This window comes from Neoarius graeffei, chromosome 7 (genome assembly GCF_027579695.1).
Source record: "Neoarius graeffei isolate fNeoGra1 chromosome 7, fNeoGra1.pri, whole genome shotgun sequence".
Classification (NCBI taxonomy): domain Eukaryota; kingdom Metazoa; phylum Chordata; class Actinopteri; order Siluriformes; family Ariidae; genus Neoarius; species Neoarius graeffei.
In genome coordinates, this window is record NC_083575.1 from 40,182,937 (window position 1) to 40,202,107 (window position 19,171).

At 42.0% G+C, this 19,171-nt stretch overlaps 1 protein-coding gene across 1 annotated transcript in view; it reads left to right on the forward strand.

Annotated features, from left to right (window-relative positions):
• The window catches only part of lrpprc (leucine-rich pentatricopeptide repeat containing), a 112,216-nt gene that overhangs the window by 19,369 nt on the left and 73,676 nt on the right, over nt 1-19,171 (forward strand). Inside the window, exons 12-16 of the mRNA XM_060925619.1 lie at nt 8,357-8,475; nt 12,243-12,336; nt 14,358-14,427; nt 16,688-16,715; nt 18,561-18,618. Of these exons, the coding sequence (XP_060781602.1) occupies nt 8,357-8,475; nt 12,243-12,336; nt 14,358-14,427; nt 16,688-16,715; nt 18,561-18,618 (369 nt within the window). The remainder of the gene's footprint in view (nt 1-8,356; nt 8,476-12,242; nt 12,337-14,357; nt 14,428-16,687; nt 16,716-18,560; nt 18,619-19,171) is intronic.

Here is a 19,171-nt window from a genome sequence, read left to right on the forward strand (position 1 = left end):
GGGGGGGCGAGTTGTTAAGACCAACAACAATAGCAAGACCGCAAAAGGTCGCCATTTTTAAGCGACGAGAAGCAGCAGCTGTACAAATGCGAAGTCATCCATTGTTGCTGCTGCTTCTTCTTCTCTGTGTTGTTGTTGCTTCGATGTTCGCGCCAAGGTTTATGTAAACGCAGCGATGTAACTGACGTATACAGCGACGTAATGACGTGGCTCCCCTTAGCACCCCGAGCTATGGAAAAGCAAACTGGTTCTCAGCTGGCTTGCAAGTTGAACGAGTTGTGGACCAGCGCCGCACTGGCCCTGAACCAGCCCTGGAACTGATTTGGTGGAAAAGGGGCATGAGATCACCTCCTCTGTTCAGTGATTGTCATTCCATGTTGATGAAAATGACTTCTTTTACTCCTCTTTCAAACCACCAGTCTTCTCTGGCTAAAATGCGTACACTGTAGTCCTGAAACAAGTGTCCTTTGTTATTGAGATTAAGACAGACTGCAGAGTCCTGGCCTGAGGAACTGGCTCTCCTGTGTTGAGCCATGCGCCTGTGAGGCGGTTGTTTCGTTTCCCCAATGTACAGGTCTGTGCATTCCTCACTGCACTGAATTGCGTACACTACCTTGTCCTGCTTGTGTCTGGGTATTCTGTCCTTAGGGTGGACCAATTTCTGCCTCAGAGTGTTACTGGGTCTGAAATGCACAGGTGAAGATCCTCCTGAGTTTCTCAAATAATTCAGCAATGTAGGGAATGACGGTGTTCTTGCGTTTGTTGCTGTTTTCTTCTCTGTCCATTGTGCTTCTTTTTCTGGTCTTGACGAAAGTCCAGTTGGGAAACCCGCACTTCTGAAGTGCTTCCTTGATGTGTTTTTGCTCCTTCTCTTTTCCCTCTATCGTTGTAGGAATGTTCTGAGCCCTGTCATGTAAGGTTGTAATGACCCCCAATTTGTTTTCCAGTGGGTAGCGAGAGTCAAACAGTAGGTACCGGTCTGCGTGTGAGTTTCTGGTAGACCTTGATGCTAAGGCTTCTGTCTTGTTCAGTGTGCATGCCGCAGTCCAAAAAGGCAGGGTTGTTTCCACTGACGTTCACCCGAGTGAACTTGATGTTGATATCAACTGCATTGATGTGCTCTGTGAAGGCTTCCACCTCATGGGTTTTGATTTTTACCCAGGTATCACCCACATTCCTGAACCAGTGGCTGGGAGCGACTCCTGAAAAAGTCGTCAAAGCTTTGTTTTCCACTTCCTCCATATATAGATTGGCCACTATTGGGGACACCGGTGAGCCCATGGCGCATCCATACTTCTGTCTGTAGAAACATTAGCTGAATTGGAAATGGGTGGTGGTCAGGCAGAGGTCAAGCAGGGTGCAAATGTGGTCCGTGATGAGGTTTGTTCTGTCCGGTAAGATGCTGTCTTGAAAAAGTCGTTTCCTAACTGATTCGACTGCTTCTGCGGTGGGAATGCAGATGAATAATAAGTTCAATTTATAATAAGTTCAATTTATATAGCGCCTTTCACAAAACCCAAGGTCACTTTACACTTATAAATAAAGTAAGTCAGTCTGTCCACCAAATAGGAGGCCAGGATGTCATTCCAATGGTGTAGCAGCCATAGTCCCACCAAAAGGTGCACGAAAACAAGTCCCACACCGCCAGCACAGCCGCTGCGCTGCCGCCGGCAACATCACTCAGAACAACACGCCATGGATCCACAAAGCGAGCACAGAAGCACCGTCACGCAGAGTACTGGTGTGTCCCAAACCACCTGCACAGCCGCCGCGATGCCACCGAGCAACATCGCTCGGAACACCACGCCAAGCATTAAAGCACAGAGCGCTGGATAACCACAATGTTAAAATGGGCAACGAGCTCACTGCAGTCCATAGCAAGGAGCACAGGCATCACCCACGGCAAACCAAGGCCTGGAGGGAACCGACGCCCAAAACTGGGTCCGGAGCTACACCACACCCGGCGGACAAAAACACTCAAACAAAAGCAAACATCAAACTACACACACACACACACACACACACACACACACACACACACACACACACAAATAAATAAAAAAGAGAGAAAAAAGGTGAAAAGAGAAGTGACATCGTAGGAAACCATGGTTTCATCTGAGTTTAGCTTTAGGTCTGCAACTTTAGTGGAAAAATCTTGAGTTATTAACGTGGCTGACGTTGAGTGGTATATCGCATATATTCCACTCAGCTAGCATGATCTTGAACTCTGATGTCACTCCCAGTGTTTTCCCGCTGACTGGATGCATGTTGTCAAAATGGCAAACTGGCTCAAAATTAAAATTCTTTTGATTAACTTGCAGGGCGGGGGTGTTTGTGGATGTGTCCATTACACGGTGGCGCAAACATATGAAAATATTTCCACTCGTTTGCTTCACTCACTTGTGAAATACATTTCACTACTCAAAGATAAATTTCATACCTTCACACCACAGTGTAATATCCTTTATTTATTTTCTTTATAGCTCATACACTGGTTGCAAAATATGAACTATGAGAGGTGGATTTTATTTAGTTTCATTAGCAAAAATATATTTTCATACCATTTACTTTTTCCATTTGACAGCTGTACATAAGCTTTTTACATATATTCAAGTATTGTCGGCTGTCCATCGCTAGCGATGATGGCTGCTTCATTGGGATGCGCAGAAACGTAGATGGGCTGCGAGGCCTGCACCAGAGCGACAGGGTCGCCCGCAGCGGCGGCGTGAACGGCCCGGCCGAGCCGCCATGGAATGTCTGGCCTTGTGAGCTCTCGCATACTATTCTCCTCTCCTAACGAAGCACCTTGCACAGTTAAGCCTAGGTCACAACCAGACGTACGATTTTTTTGGCCGTGCGATTTTTGGCGTTTCCCAAATCGCTGCGTTTTTTTTGTTTGTGGAGAAAGACGCACGTTGGCCGTAAGTTTGTCTTGCAACCTGAAAAAACGTAAGCGCCCGTAGAGTTTGTTTGACATGACAAAGGACCTCTGCGGCCAGTCTACGGCTCGAAAATCAGCATGTCACACGCGCGCCCTCCATGCGTTTCTTGCGTTTTTTGCACGTAGACCGGCCGTAGGAGCACGTACGGCCGGTGGTGACCGAGGCATAAGGTAAGACAAATGATGATGTGTCCCCATCGTGTTTGTCTCTCTGGACCTCCAGACCTGATACCAAGTGGTGCACAAAAGTGACACAGACCTGACGGGTATGGAAGTTGCCCCACAGTGACAACTGACTTGCTGAGTGATGCCATCCGTTGGCCATTTGAGTGGCTCTTCCGCATGCCATCTGGTGGTGCGCCATTGACCCTGCTGGGTTCGTCTGCCGCATTCCACTGAAAAGCGCCCTGCTGCCAACGCCTTCTTGGTGATGTACTATTTAACCCATAGCTGGAACCCAGGCAGGTGCTACCACTGCGGGTCAGAGCAGACCTGGGAGTAATGGTGATTAAGGAGTAACTCCACTTTCCCCAATACTCAAGTCCTCCTGGACCTGAGACTCGCCACCAGTTGCAGTTTAAAGTCATACCCAGGACTAAGTATTAATCAAGAAACAACACAAGGAAAAAAAAACCCTATCCACTCCGAGATATAATCGCTTAGACAAAAATACAGGTGCAATATCTGCTCTTGGAAGAGGTGGTGTGAACACACATCATGTATGCACAGAAAATCTAAGTAGGTAAAACTTAAGCTGGAGGGCCGAAACCTCGTTATATTAATAAAGTCATAATATCGTTTAGCAAAGTGGATCTTTGGAGTCTTAATGAGTGTGATTTGCTCCGTCTGATGTAGGTCCCATACTTTTTGGATCCATACGTTATATGTGGGAGGATCCGATTTCAGCCACCTAATAGTTATACGTCTTAATGCTGCTATGAGCAGTAGACAGTATGTGATTTTTAAATATGAAACAGACGCTTGAAAGAAAAAATACTGACTCTATCTACCAGTGTGATAAATGACATGTCTGAATGCAAGCTTAAATATTTTGGTCATATTTGATAATACGAATCTTTTCAAACGCAGAAATCGCTTGTTTGTTTATTTAAGCTTATCGGGCTATTAAGCAGTGGCAAACTGTTTAGTAGCTCTCAAGAAAGAAGCAGTCTCCTTTTAACACCATCCCGTGTATGTGAGCGTGAGAGAGCGAGAGAGGGCGTCATGGTAAAGTTCACATGATGGAATGCAGAGTGACTGGGTCTCATGTAAATGTGAGCGCTCTGAGGGAGTTCACTTTGGATTACGCGCACCGCTGTGCACGGCCATGAAATATTAAACACAACGTCACTTTACATCCACAGGTGTCACTAGCGGGCAGACACTGAAGGGGGGGAGCAACAACAAATGAGAGAAGAGGAGGGAAAAGTTTGCATTTTGATGAGGTGTGGATTTGGGCAGGCAGGTTTGCGGAAGCATATGGTAGTGCTATCCCACCAGCCGCTAGCGAACGGCACTTGTCACCATGAATCAGCGGTGGAGGCGGCACATTGCCTGCGACACGATGTGAGAAACCTGCACTGGTCTTCCTCTTCACCTGCAGACAGCTTTTACCACCGTGTTAGAAATCTGCGTCACCTGCCAGACAGAAGGAGCCATTAAACAACTTCCGTCTTTTGTCATCTGCCTGTTCTGTCTATCTCTCCATTCGTTCAGATGCATATTTTATATCCTGTCGTGCTCAACTCCTGAGCCAGATGAGAAACAGTCTTGCACCATCAGCAGTGATTTTCAGTTGATGTTTTCCTCAGATAGTGAGGACGTGATGGTGTTGCGTCTCAAGGACAAAAGAAGTGCATGGTCTGCATTACTGACCTGTCACTTTTACTCTTGTTGTGTCCTTTTAATCTTTAGACCTTTCATAATATGAGAGCTGGACATGTTAAAGGTAGACTGCCTTTCAGATTTTTTCAAGTTTAGGTCATAAAGAATTTTCCGACACCCAATTGTTTTTGTTTAGTGAACTACTGAATTCGAATCACAGATTTCCAATTTTATTAGTTTTTTTAAAAATGGAACAATTAATGAATTTTGGGCCATGTGGCCCTAAACGCTCCATTATTTTTATTTTTATTTTTCCCCTGCTTCACCATGACGCATGACGTAGTATCTTGTATTGCATGACGTGGTGGGCTTTTCCTGTTTGCGCAAGGCATTGTGGGATACAAATTTTGAAACAGGAGAGGGAAATGGAGTATGTGAGTGTGCGAATGAAACTTGAAAGACCGACTACAGTAATGAAAAGTGAGAAGAAAAGATGTTATGGTGCGAAGGAAAGGAAACGCAGGACCAAACTAATAAATATCAGCGGTCAGCGAGCACTTCGACGTGATCAACTGTTCGTTTAGTGACCGAATGATGGAACTGTCAGTGCACGGTCAAGGTAAACCTGTAGATGGCAGTAATGCAACACTGTGGATGCCAGCTGCTGTAAAACCCAAAAGAACAAGAAGAAGCAGGTAAACCTGCGCATGCGCACATGGACTTCCTCTGTCTGCTTGACTGCGCGAAGCGAGTAATTTCTCATCTCATCTCTAGCCGCTTTATCCTTCTACAGGGTCACAGGCAAGCTGGAGCCTATCCCAGCTGACTACGGGCGAAAGGCGGGGTACACCCTGGACAAGTCGCCAGGTCATCACAGGGCTGACACATAGACACAGACAACCATTCACACTCGCATTCACACCTACGGTCAATTTAGAGTCACCAGTTAACCTAACCTGCATGTCTTTGGACTGTGGGGGAAACCGGAGCACCCGGAGGAAACCCACGCGGACACGGGGAGAACATGCAAACTCCACACAGAAAGGCCCTCGCCGGCCACAGGGCTCGAACCCGGACCTTCTTGCTGTGAGGCGACAGCGCTAACCACTACACCACTGTGCCGCCTGCGAGTAATTTTATGCGCGTTATTTGCTCGGGAATCCCCTCAAATTAAATAACTTCCCAGCCACAGAATGGCCTGGGGTGTAGGTTTTTTATTTTTATTAATTTTTTTGGAGATGTTACAGAAATAGGGCGGCACGGTGGTGTAGTGGTTAGCACTGTCGCCTCACAGCAAGAAGGTCCTGGGTTCGAGCCCCGGGGCCGGCGAGGGCCTTTCTGTGTGGAGTTTGCATGTTCTCCCCGTGTCCGCGTGGGTTTCCTCCGGGTGCTCCGGTTTCCCCCACAGTCCAAAGACATGCAGGTTAGGTTAACTGGTGACTCTAAATTGACCGTAGGTGTGAATGTGAGTGTGAATGGTTGTCTGTGTCTATGTGTCAGCCCTGTGATGACCTGGCGACTTGTCCAGGGTGTACCCCGCCTTTCGCCCGTAGTCAGCTGGGATAGGCTCCAGCTTGCCTGCGACCCTGTAGAAGGATAAAGCGGCTAGAGATAATGAGATGAGATGTTACAGAAATAAGCATGTTTCACAATTAACAAATTTCAGAGGGAACTAAATTTCACCGTTTTTATGAAATCGGAAGGCCGTCTAGCCTTAAAGTGCATATCACGGGTAAATTCAGGAGCAAGATCAATGTAATTCTCCTATTTTATATTAAACTTTGGTCAAATATCTGTAACATTCTGCATTCTCTGCTATTTTTTACGTTGCGCAATACCAGAAAAATTCAGTTGAAATCAAGCCATTTGAGGCGAATTGGTCCGCCTCTGAAAAAAAACCTTGGCATTTGGATTTCCCGGCAAACGTCGATTTTCATGACGTCGCGTGCGGGACGCCTCCCTCTGAATCCTACGTCAGCGCTGGTTTGTTTATGAGAAAACGACCTGGTGGTTTTCTGCAAATTTCTTCAACGTTATCGCGTAATTATTAAAATGGTTAACAGATGTATCGTAGGAGGGTGTAGCAACACCAATCATGACGGGATTAGTACTCATCGTTTCCCAAAAGACCGGACAATGAGAGAGAAATGGGAGCGCTTCGTCTACACAGGCTTGCACCAGTTGCTTTAGGTATACTGTAAATAAAGCAAGGGCAAATACTTCTGTCATCATTGTCAGCAGGCAGGTGACGGGCATCGCGATTTTTTTTCTGGTTCTGGCCTTTCGCACGGTGGAATCTATGTTTTGAGGGGTTTTGTTTTTCCCCTCCATGTTTAGCCTATTTTTATATAATCTGAGGATGATGTTTAACATTCCTTCTCTTGTTGTGTTGCTCAGTGCATTTTCTGGGACTCTCTTGATGGGGATATTTTGCTTCCTTGCTCTGCTTTTGAGTCAGACCAATGTGTTGAACGGCTACATTTTCTATATGCAGGCTGAACTCTGCTCTTTCTGTATTCTCCAGTGGAGAAGCCTCTTTACTATCTTGGTCACATCCTCCATTTGCAGTTTGGTCATGAAACCTGGTAAACAGAAACCTGAGAGCCATCTGAGAATTTGCTGAACTCCTAATGCTGTAAAAAGCCCATGTGCATGCTCTCCTGAGATCCAAAGAAAAAAGAAAATCCGCTGATTCGGGCAGCTTAACTATACCTTGACTACTTTTCCCCTTTTCCAGCCCCATTCACATGTTCCTGTTCGCTTGTTGGTCTTCGAGCCACATCTCTGGATGAGAAATGGGCTTATGGATTATTAATAAGGAAAGCAGGTATGCTCCTTTCATAAACCAGGGATGAATTGATGGCAGTCTCTCCGGTTCCATTGAGTAAGAAGCGTCTGATTGACTCTTGGCGTTTTCTTGAAAGCGGAGAAGCATCGTGCTGTGAAGAAGCATGAATGGAGGGATGGATATCCCAGTTCATTTATGCTTACCAGATGTTGGGTTTAATGGCAGATAAAAGCATCTCTTATATTTTATTCAGCTGTGGAGTGAGCGAGAGTGAGTGTGTGAGTACGAGGCCCAGCCAGGTGAATCTATTTCCCAAGAGTGGTAGGATACGGAGCACCAAAGTCCAGGTTGGAGAATGTAAACAGCAGGAATTGCTATTTCATATGCTTCATGCACTTACAACCCTTCTCATGGTCATATCTGCGCACTCACTTATCACACACTCGTGCATGGTTCACACTCTTCCATATGTATGAGGCCCTTTTTGAGCCTGGAGCACAAGACACTGCTGGAGGTCTTGGTAAAGGACTGTTGAATGCAGAATGCGGCCTGATTAATATTCAGATTAACGTGTTTTTAGACTGCGTGTCCGCTTTTAGGCCAGCGTACGTGGCAGCAATCCGTGTCTATAGTATAGCATCGTGGACTGTGCATGGTCCCTCCATGTTTGAAGCACACGGAACACTCTGAGCAGTGCTCCTTAGTGAGAACTTGACCTTATAGGAAGATATTTCATGGCGTAAATGATGTTCTTGCAGATCTGCACTGACTGACTCTTGTGATGTTGCTCTGATTTTGCTCAGGTACTCTGGAGGTGCTGAAGGCCATGCAAGACTTGGATGTTCATCTTGATGTTGACACTTACTCCACCTATGTACTGCCTACTTTCTCCTCCATAGACAGCGCCCGTGTTGCTCTGAAGGTAACAGCTTGTGTGTACACGCCTGTGTTTGGCATCTAACTGAATATGAATGTTAACTGGAATGAAAAAGTCACTTATTTTGTACCTGGTGAAGACTAGAGGTGTGCGCTGGGACTAGTATCCCATGGGACACAACAAAAAACGTCACAGGAGTCTTTATTTATTTTATGTTGGCACGAACGAGTAACCTGTCAGATATGAAGCTTCCAGGACTAAAAAAGACCATGTTTGTTAACTCGAATGTGTGCAATGCATATACAGCATCTTTAGTAACTGCCCGGTCATGTGTGAGGTAGTTTAAATTAGGCTACTAATTTTTATATTTTGGGAAATTGAATGAACTAAATGTTTGAAAATATCATGGACCTGTACCAAAAAAAAAAAAATTCATGTTCAATGGATTAAAAACAAAAAAACATAATTCTGCATGCACATCTCTAGTTATACTTGAGTGACATAGCTGAGGTTGAGGAACTGTCAGTCACAATTCACAGACGTTGCTGCCATTTATCTAGGGGCATAGTGGTTGGGTTTATATTTAATTCAACAAAAGGGGTGTTCACACGGCAACTTTTACTCTGGTGTAGCACCGGGGCTGCCCCGGTAGAGCGTTCACACGGTACAAAGTTATAGCGGTGTAGCCCCGAAAGCTGCTTAAACCAGTGCAAATCTAACCCTGCTCGGGAGGTGGTTTAAGAAATTTACTCCGGAGTAAATGCTAGTTTGCGGGGCAGCACCGATATAAAATGGGACGTCTGAACGCTACAGGGGTAGACTCGCTACGCGTGAGGAGAGTTGATTACATACGGGCATTGCATAATGTGCATCCTGGTATTTTGCGCTTCCAAAATGGCGAATATCAACAACAGAACTGCGTGTCTTCATCCACGTTGTTTTCCCGGCGCTTGGTGATGCCATGACAACCGGGAAAAGGAAGTACATTTTCATGCATGCTCATATTTCATTTCCGCATTATTACTATCGTATAGTACGGTCGCAAAAACTGCCGTGTGAACGCAAGTGGGGCTGCACCGGTGCTAACACGCTTCTCTCTAGTAAGCAGGTTTGTGACGTGTGAACGCTCCACAAAATTTACACCGGTGTAAGATATATCGCAACAAAATACATCGGTGCAGCATCGACGCAAATATGTGCCGTGTGAACACCCCTAAAGAAAAAAACCCCGAACCCTTTCCAGTTTAAGCCACACCCACTTTGTGTGTAAATTAAACAGGATATTTGTAGTGCTGAACTGACCGATAATGGCATTTGCATCACACCCTGTGTGTGTGTGTGTGTCTACTGTATGTATATAGAAGATATGGAAATTTTAGCCATTTTTTGCAAGTGTGTGTGTGTGTGAGAGAGGGAGAGATTCAGAATAAACTTCACAAATGACAGTTTGCTGCATTTTGGACAGTTAGTCTTGCCCCTAATGTTTCTGACAAACGATCTTGTTAATTTAATACAATTTTTTGTTTTGTAGTAAACAGAGGTGGACAGTAACGAAGTACATTTGAGTACTGTACTTAAGTACACTTTTTGAGTATCTGTACTTGAGTATCGTTTTTTTTGGAAACTTATGACTTTAACTTCACTACATTTGAAAGGCAAATATACTTTTTACTCCACTACATTTGTCAAGGTCCTCGTTACGCGTTACTATGAAGCGGCTTTAAAAGTGGATGTTTTTTCTTTTCTTTTCTAAAACGTGATTGGTTTTTTCGCAGGTGAGACTGAGACAGCCTGTCAGTAATCACTAGGGTCACGTCACGTCCGTAGACTGTATAAAATCAAGTTCAGTGATTTCTCAGCAGCGTTATTTGAACACGATCAGTTGATGGCAGAATGGAAGGAGGCGGGTCTTCTGGGGAACGCACGCACTCATGGCCATACCTAGAACCCATGTTTCAGTTTTCTGAAAGGATTAAAAATTCGTTTCATTTTAAATGTTTTTGTTTGCCGAAAACAAACCACATCACGGCCTACAAAAACTCTGCATCCGACCTGCGGAAGCATATTGAGGTATATAAATGTTTTATTCCAAGAGAAAGCTTGCAATGAAGTTGTCTGTGTTTTTAGAGCTAGCGATAACGTTGCAGTAGCGATGCAGTCTGGTTAGTCAAGTGACTTTCTATGGATTTGCCTGCCAAGTTGCCATAGCCTTGTTTACACATAGCTAGTTAACTTGGACACTGTTAGTTAGCATGTAAAAACAGAGTTATGCTAACATGAATAACGTTAACTTATCTGAAGTCCTTTCAGAAATATGTTTTAGCATAATCTTGCCAAATAAACAGAATGTAGAAATCTTTCTTTTCTAGTAGCGTTAGCTACCCAATATGATTTTGAATTTGAAAAGTTTGTTAGCATGTCAGGTGGAGTTTCACTGACTAGCTAGCTTAACGTTAAACCACCATGACGGCACAGCATGCGTTCATTTTGTGAATTCACATTTCTGTCTTTGGTAACGGCATTAGGTTTTGTAAGCGTTGTGGCAATAATACAACAATGCGTTGACACAAAATGTACCTTTAAGCTGGGAAGGGTGTCAAAACAATCCAAATTGAAGTGTTCAGAGCACAGGACGGATGTTGGTGAGGGCTCCCACTTGTCACGAGTGCGCCTGACTTGCTTCACCCACTTCGCATGCAGCTTGGGATCTCTGGGGAAACTTGAATAAACTTACCCCATCTTTGTGGGTTTTGGAGCAAAAGCCGGCAACACAACGCGAAGGCATAATAACTATATATATATATATATATATATATATGTGTGATTCCACGCTTATGGGTACTGAAATGGGGACATGAACTTATTTTTAAAAATTCACCTAAAACCATTTCTTTTTTTACCATCAGGTCACAAAACATGTAATCTTTAATGAATGATATGTTAAAAGATAACTTTAATTTTCTGAGATGTAATAAAAACATATTTATATGCCAAAGTCAGAACGTAACAGAAGTGTTGTGGACATATATATTCTCATTTTTAACAATGTAGAATTACTTTTTGAAACATAGGAAGGTGATGTTTTAGCAAATATAATTACTAAACATGTGTAGTAGAATAAACATACACATTCTTTCAATAAGATTAACATGGTATATAGCTAGATTGTAATTAATTTGTAACAGACGCGAGATGGACAATCGTAACAGAAGTAATGTAACAGACATCATTTTGGAACTCATAGGCTTGACTTTGGCATATAAATATGTTTTTATTACATCTCAGAAAATTAAAGTTATCTTTTAACATATCATTCATTAAAGATTACATGTTTTGTGACCTGATGGTAAAAAAAGAAATGGTTTTAGGTGAATAAGTTCATGTCCCCATTTCAGTACCCATAAGCGAGGAATCACTCATATATAATAATGTATAATAATACTAATAATGACAAACAAATAATGTCGCATCAACAACAAACTGGTAAGTTAGGAGGAAGGTTCTTTCGCTGACGTCATATAGCTCCTCCTCCTCTTTCGTCTCCTGGGTGCTGCAGCCCTGTCAAATTTGCCCAAATAGCCGCGTTTTTTTATCATAACTTGTAAAATAGGCGCCTTCGTGAATTAATATATGGATCATCGGGAATTACTTTGTTATAAAACATCGCCAAAGATGTCAAAAACGTGTCATCAGCACTTTAAGTATTTTGAAAAGCAAGTACTTCAGTACTTTAAGTAAAAATTTGACTGTACAACCCTCATGACTGTATATAAGAGAGAATGAATTCCCATATGTGGCTGTATTTGGTGCAGGATGCTGGCTGTGCACTCGACACTGATGAATTCATTGCAGCAGAAGTGCGAACAGTGGCAGCAAGTGGAAGACTTTCAGAGCTCTACTCGCTGTGTGAGTATTAAAGTCTTACAGACTTGCTTTCACATTCTAACTTGCTGTATATAGATACTTTTAACGCCCGAGTTCAGTTCTAGTACTCTGGCGTGACCGAGATGCCAGACTTGCTGCACCGTGTGAGCACAGCATGTCCAAAACACACACATCAGGTTGTAAGTGACCTTTCACCTGCAGGCTTATTATGCTCGTAAATATGGCGCGCACACGGCTTTATCCCAACCCTCATCGGGCCTTTTTAAGTGATTTGTAAATGACTGCCAGTATCTAGGGAGTGATGAACCTTAATCTGGAGGAGAACAAATGCTGCTAAATTATTTAAGCTATATTCTTTTATCACAGATTTGGATTTTGGACTCTTTCTTTCTCCTCATCTCTTTATTTTTCTTTGCCTCTTTATTGCACAGAGATGTGTGCGAGATTACAGGGAAATATGTATAGCTTAGATGTAGGATCATGTGACCTCATGCCCAGTACGCATCCTGTGCTTATTAACTTTATTTACCGAATGGTTTATTAATGAGACGGTGGTGTAATGCTTGTGTGAGGCCACGGAGTTGATGAATTTTTTTCAACAGCACATCCTGAAGTGTTTTATTCCCTTTTTACTACAATTTGGCAATGCTGCCATCAAAGATATCGTACCTTTAATCTATTGACGGTTACGTTTAACATACTGAAACATCTGTGAAACTGGTTAGTTCCTGTTATCATGTAAATTATAGCATCTACAAATACCAGCTACTTTTTTTTTTTTTTAAGTCTCTTGAAGTTGACAAAAATGTAGCTTGATGTTCCCGAGAACCTGTGAAGCCTTCTGTCTTGAAACCTTTTTAGTGTCCTTCCAAAAATGCTAAAACCACCACACAGGAACCCTTAAGCAACGAACAGATTATTAATCCGTTTATGCTGAGCGTCTGCCATACAAGTCCCTGTGACTGTAGAAATAATAGTGTATTAGATCAAGCACGTTAATATAAAACTGTGGTTTGATTTACAGCCAGAACTACTGTAAAGGCCAATTTATACTGACAACCCAGTCCTCGCAGATAGCTTCGCAGATAGCGTCTGTGTAGCCCTCCCACCTTCGCAGACGCTCTGCGCGCACCTCCCAAAAATTGTGACCACCGCAGAAGCCTCGCAGACAGCGTCGCAGACAAGAGGGCTCTGATTGGTCCACTCTACATCCGCTGTACACGCACTTCCGCTTCCCTATTTTCCCGGTTTGGTTTGTTTTCACTACTGCCATTTTTAAAAACACGAGCGAAGATGGAGCAGCACAAAGAGCGGTTGATTGAGGAAGTACGGACATCTATACGACTCCAGTTCTAGTCATTATAAAAAAAAAAGTTCTAGTCATTATAAGTAACCGGAGGATAAACACTCCACTAACCACACCCACCAACTACTCCTAGCGACTTCGCGCCCCCTTGCGTTGTGCCGGTGAATAACATCGCGCACGCCTATTACTCCCGCTCAACAATAAATTACAACTGTCTGCGAAAAGCTATCTGCGAAAGCCTTGTCGCAAGAGCATGCAGAGGCCTTAAGAGCTGCTGTTAAATTATTGCACGGCTTTTGTTGAATACTTGATTCAGATTAGTTAAATATGGCATCCTGTGGTCTGTTTTCTGTATAACAGTTTGTTGCTATTGACCACGCCATCAGGGGAAGCAATAAAATTATTTTAAAATCAGTATTTTGTCTTTTTTAAGTAGCCGTGTAAGAAGTGGGCTAATGTACAGCGAACTGGTCGTTATTGCAAAATAAACCCCTTCAGGGTGATATTTTATAGACCTGCATCACTCCGTCAGTATTTATTTCAACGTAAATGTACAGCGAGCTGGTCGTATCCCTTACTTAATCAATGCTGACCAGTCAGAACAGAGATTTCGACAGCACTGTGCTGCATAGCATCATTCTAAACCAGCATGTACTGCAGCTTATGTTCTGGTTCAGAAGCAAACTCAAAAGCTCATGGACACTTCTTGACTGGTTTCTCTTTCCTGTCTCTGCAGTGTCTTCACCCTCCTTTCCAGCCGTTTCCCTTAGTTCATTCAGAGGAAGCCTGATCAGTGGCTTTAGGGGGTAAGTGCAAGAGCATGTGCGTTTGTGTTTCAGCCCAGGGCCAGACACCCACCAATACCAATTTCACTTCATGCATATGAATGATGCCTCCAGTCATGCTGTAATGGCTCAAATGCATGAATGCAGTGTGCGAAGAAATGTCGTCTCAGAACCACTATATATATATATATATATATATATATATATATATATATATGTATGTGATTCCACGCTTATGGGTACTGAAATGGGGACATGAACTTATTTTTAAAAATTCACCTAAAACCATTTCTTTTTTTTTTTTTACCATCAGGTCACAAAACATGTAATCTTTAATGAATGATATGTTAAAAGATAACTTTAATTTTCTGAGATGTAATAAAAACATATTTATATGCCAAAGTCAGAATGTAACAGAAGTGTTGTGGACATATATATTCTCAATTTTAACAATGTAGAATTACTTTTTGAAACATAGGAAGGTGATGTTTTAGCAAATATAATTAATAAACATGTGTAGTAGAATAAACATACACATTCTTTCAATAAGATTAACATGGTATATAGCTAGATTGTAATTAATTTGTAACAGACGCGAGATGGACAATCGTAACAGAAGTAATGTAACAGACATCATTTTGGAACTCATAGGCTTGACTTTGGCATATAAATATGTTTTTATTACATCTCAGAAAATTAAAGTTATCTTTTAACATATCATTCATTAAAGATTACATGTTTTGTGACCTGATGGTAAAAAAAGAAATAGTTTTAGGTGAATAAGGTCATGTCCCCATTTCAGTACCCATAAGCGTGGAAACAATTTTTTGACAACGACAAGTATATTAATTTTGCGACCAAAGTCACCTACCCTTTTAATTTCCGCGCGGTAGTGAAACGTGATGTCATCGGCAGGTTCCCCTTCTTGTGTACCACGTCACGTGTGACGTGGCACAGATTATCAGCAATGGCGGATAGAACGCGATTGTCAGCTTCGGAAAAGAAGCGAAGGAAAATAGCAAGTGATGCCCAAAGGAGACGGTCGATGGTGAATATCGGCACAGCAATCGACAAGTGGAAATCGCGTTCTATCCGCCATTGCTGATAATCTGTGCCACGTCACACGTGACGTGGTACACAAGAAGGGGAACCTGCCGATGACCTCACGTTTCACTACCGCGCGGAAATTAAAAGGGTAGGTGACTTTGGTCGCAAAATTAATATACTTGTCGTTGTCAAATTATGTTTGATATATCATTTTGAAGCTAAAAGATTTCTCTGTCTAGTCATGTTGTCATAAAATATATTGCGTTTTATGCCAAAGAATACATCCAATGGTGGAATGGCACTTTAAGGAATTATAGGCAGCCATATTTGTGCTTAAGCAAATTCAAGGAATATCAGCGTTATCTTCTCCTCCCCGATCTAAGATGGCTCTTGATGCAGTGGACATTGTGATGTCAAGACACGCGCACACGGAGAGAGAGAGACACACACGCAGAGAGAGAGACATGCATATGGAGAGAGAGAGACACACACACAGACCTAGAGAGGGAGAGAGACACCCACACAGAGAGGGGGAGAGCAAGCGAGAGAGAGACACACACAGAGAGACATGGAGACAGAGAGGGAGAAAGACACCCACACAGAGGGGGAGAGAGACAGACACACACACACACACACACACACACACACACACCGAGACTTAGAGAGACATACATATGGAGAGGAAGACACACACACACACCAAGACATGGAGAGACACATGTCGGGAGACTAGAATGGGAAGTCCGGGCCCTGTCTCCGTGGTGACTGACTCTTGTCCTAGTCAAGTAGGATGAAATAGTGGCATCAATTCATGACAAACTATGCATGACACAGTTATTATACACAAAAATAAAGAACATGGATAGACAAATGCACTCCGTTCTTGCGTAATCATTGCATTGCTGTGTTCTGTATGTGGCAGATGTCTAGTCTTGTTCAACTGAACCTAAACGTGAATATGAATAAAATATCTTTTGCTATTGTCTTTGTTCAAGTTGTAGATTTTGGCATTTTGTATGCTTTTCATAGAAAATTAACACTGGTCATTTTTTTTTAATCCTTCTTTTACTTTTGTTTTAGATATATACAAATAGTTATCTTGCATTTGTCCTGTCTGAGTGTTACACACACAGCTGCATGCGCATTTTTTCTTTTGTGTGTGTGTGTGTGTGTGTGTGTGTGAGAGAGAGATTTGTTATTGCTAACATCAGTGATCCCCTGCTGCCCCCTGCAGGTCTAAAGATGTGGAGAGCATGGCCAAGGTATGTATTCATGTAAAAGAGGTTTCCCTGATCCAGCTCAGTTTAAGTCATCTCCACTGCAGTAATGTAAAGCTACTTTTCCACCACCGCACTGAGGGTTAGTGTGTGTAAGCAGGGTTTAGTTTTAAATAAGTGACTCGAACGATTTCATACATGTCAACCTTTAGTTCCCCATGCCCTTACAAAATCTGTACTTTTCCCTTATATACACCCACGAGCCCTTATACACGAGAAAAAATTCCAATATATAATCCAAAGCACCGATTGTTTTATTCCACATTATACACTCCTATTGTAATAGGTGTATTTATCACACTGCATCAAGTTAAAGGGATCAAATAAGCATGTAGTGAAATAAAAAGAAATTTTAGATCCCAGAGAAAACAACTGAATTAAAAAGGACTATATGTCCAGTCAAGTAAACAATTATCTACTAAAGAGAATGACTGAACTATAAACTTAGTTATTTAATATGTATTGTATCAGTAATACCAGAATTATTGATGTAAATTTTGCAAATAAAATGTATTAATATTAAATGGTTCATAAAAATTACACAAAGTTCTATTTGACAAGTGTTGACATCACCTACAATATTACATTCCACCAAAGAAAATTACTTGAAATATAACAGCAGTACACTAAGTAGGTATGTTAATTAAAATAGTAGGTTACATGTGATAAATTATATATAATCATGTCAAACAGTAAATGAAGGTCAGTAAAAGTTCCATTTGAGAAAAAAAGTCTTGACACCACAAGCAGTGTTAGAGCCAACTAACGATGACTGAACCACATCAAGTATATTATGTAAACAAGGATAAATGAAAATATTAATAAATTATGAAGTTAAACTGAAAATCTTCCCAGTAATTTATAACAAGAATTTAAATCTTATTCCTTTTTGGAGTGTTCTTTGTTGTACAAAGGCGTTGCAGATTTGTCACTAGCTATAATATCACTGCTTGGGTAGCAGTTGTAGCTCCTCATCACAGTTCATTTTAATTTGCAGATATGCAGTTAATGTGTCTGCAGCCAGATTTTTTCTGTACTCAGGATGAATTTTCCTAACCAGTGAAAAAGCCCTCTCACTATCTGCATTGCTCTGTGGGAGGCACAGCAAAGCAGTAAAAAGTTGTTTCAGCACTGGAAACCTGGCAACACCCAGAGCAGTTTTTACATCGAAGACCTTTCCCCAATATACACCTATTATTTTCCTGGTCAATAAAAGAAAATCAGAGCACGGCAAACATGTAGATGGTGTTAAATTGCTTCCATCCCCGACTACACATTTTAGAGACCGGTTACCAACGGTCGTTACCACCATTACTCTTCATTCAATACTTTTTCAGTTTACTGACGACTGATGGTAGTAACGAGTGCCTCCCTAAATTATCATAATGGAGGAAGCCTTCCTACATGCAAATAATAAAAACTTAAAAAAAAAAAAACACAAATGCTCATCTGTGCAGTCTTTGAATTGTCTGCCACAGTCGTGGGGATGTTGTGTTCCACGAGAAATTGGCAGAACGTAACTTCTGCAGCCATCACAGAAGTCTGGGCAGTCCGAGCCGATGGACTTAAATGACCGAGAAAACCACGTGCAACTATAAAACCACATAAATCGAAAATGGTTATGTTTCATTGGGCATACGTGTTTGAAAAAATAAATGGTGGATGCTAAGAAAATTCTCGGAGTAACGGAAAAAATCTCTGATATAAAAATGTAATTTTCCCGTATGAAAATCAGTGTACGCCGTATTAGCCAACAAATTGCATTTTCCCATACAAAATACAGGGAAACCGTATAACTTGACATGTATGCAATTTTATTTCTTGTTCCAGATTACAGAGCTTCTTTATAACGATAGCCGCTTTGGTCAGACTGATGCGGACCGAGCAGGTATGTTATTGCCATGTTTTTAACACACGTGCAACACCCCCCCCACCCCCCATGTTTCGAACACTCTTATGCCTGTCAAAATTAATTTTACTATTCAAGTGGTATTTGAAATTTCATAATATTTGCATTTTTTAAGGTGGGGGAAAAAATGTATATTGGCTTTTCGGCTTTTTAGACACCCAACATTAATCTACTGAAGCACACATTTCCTAAATGTTTTCGTCAAATTCACTTATCAAATGTCGTCAGGCAATTTTCTAAAGATGGCAATTTCAAATCACTTCTGCTTAATGGCCTTGATCCGTAAGGCATTAGGTTGGACTTTAAGTATTAAGCTTTTTAGAAAATATAAAGCATATATTCAACCGAACTGCACACAAGCTTCAAAATGTTATGGACAAGTCTTATGAATTGCAGGTAATGTAAGATCAAGGAACAGGAAAACATGTTAATAAGAAGAATACAGTTTGTGTGGGTAAATAAAAACGAATCCAAGCGTTACTGTATACAATGGAGTTTATGCAGGCTGCTCGTTCCTCTGTGGTTTGTGATA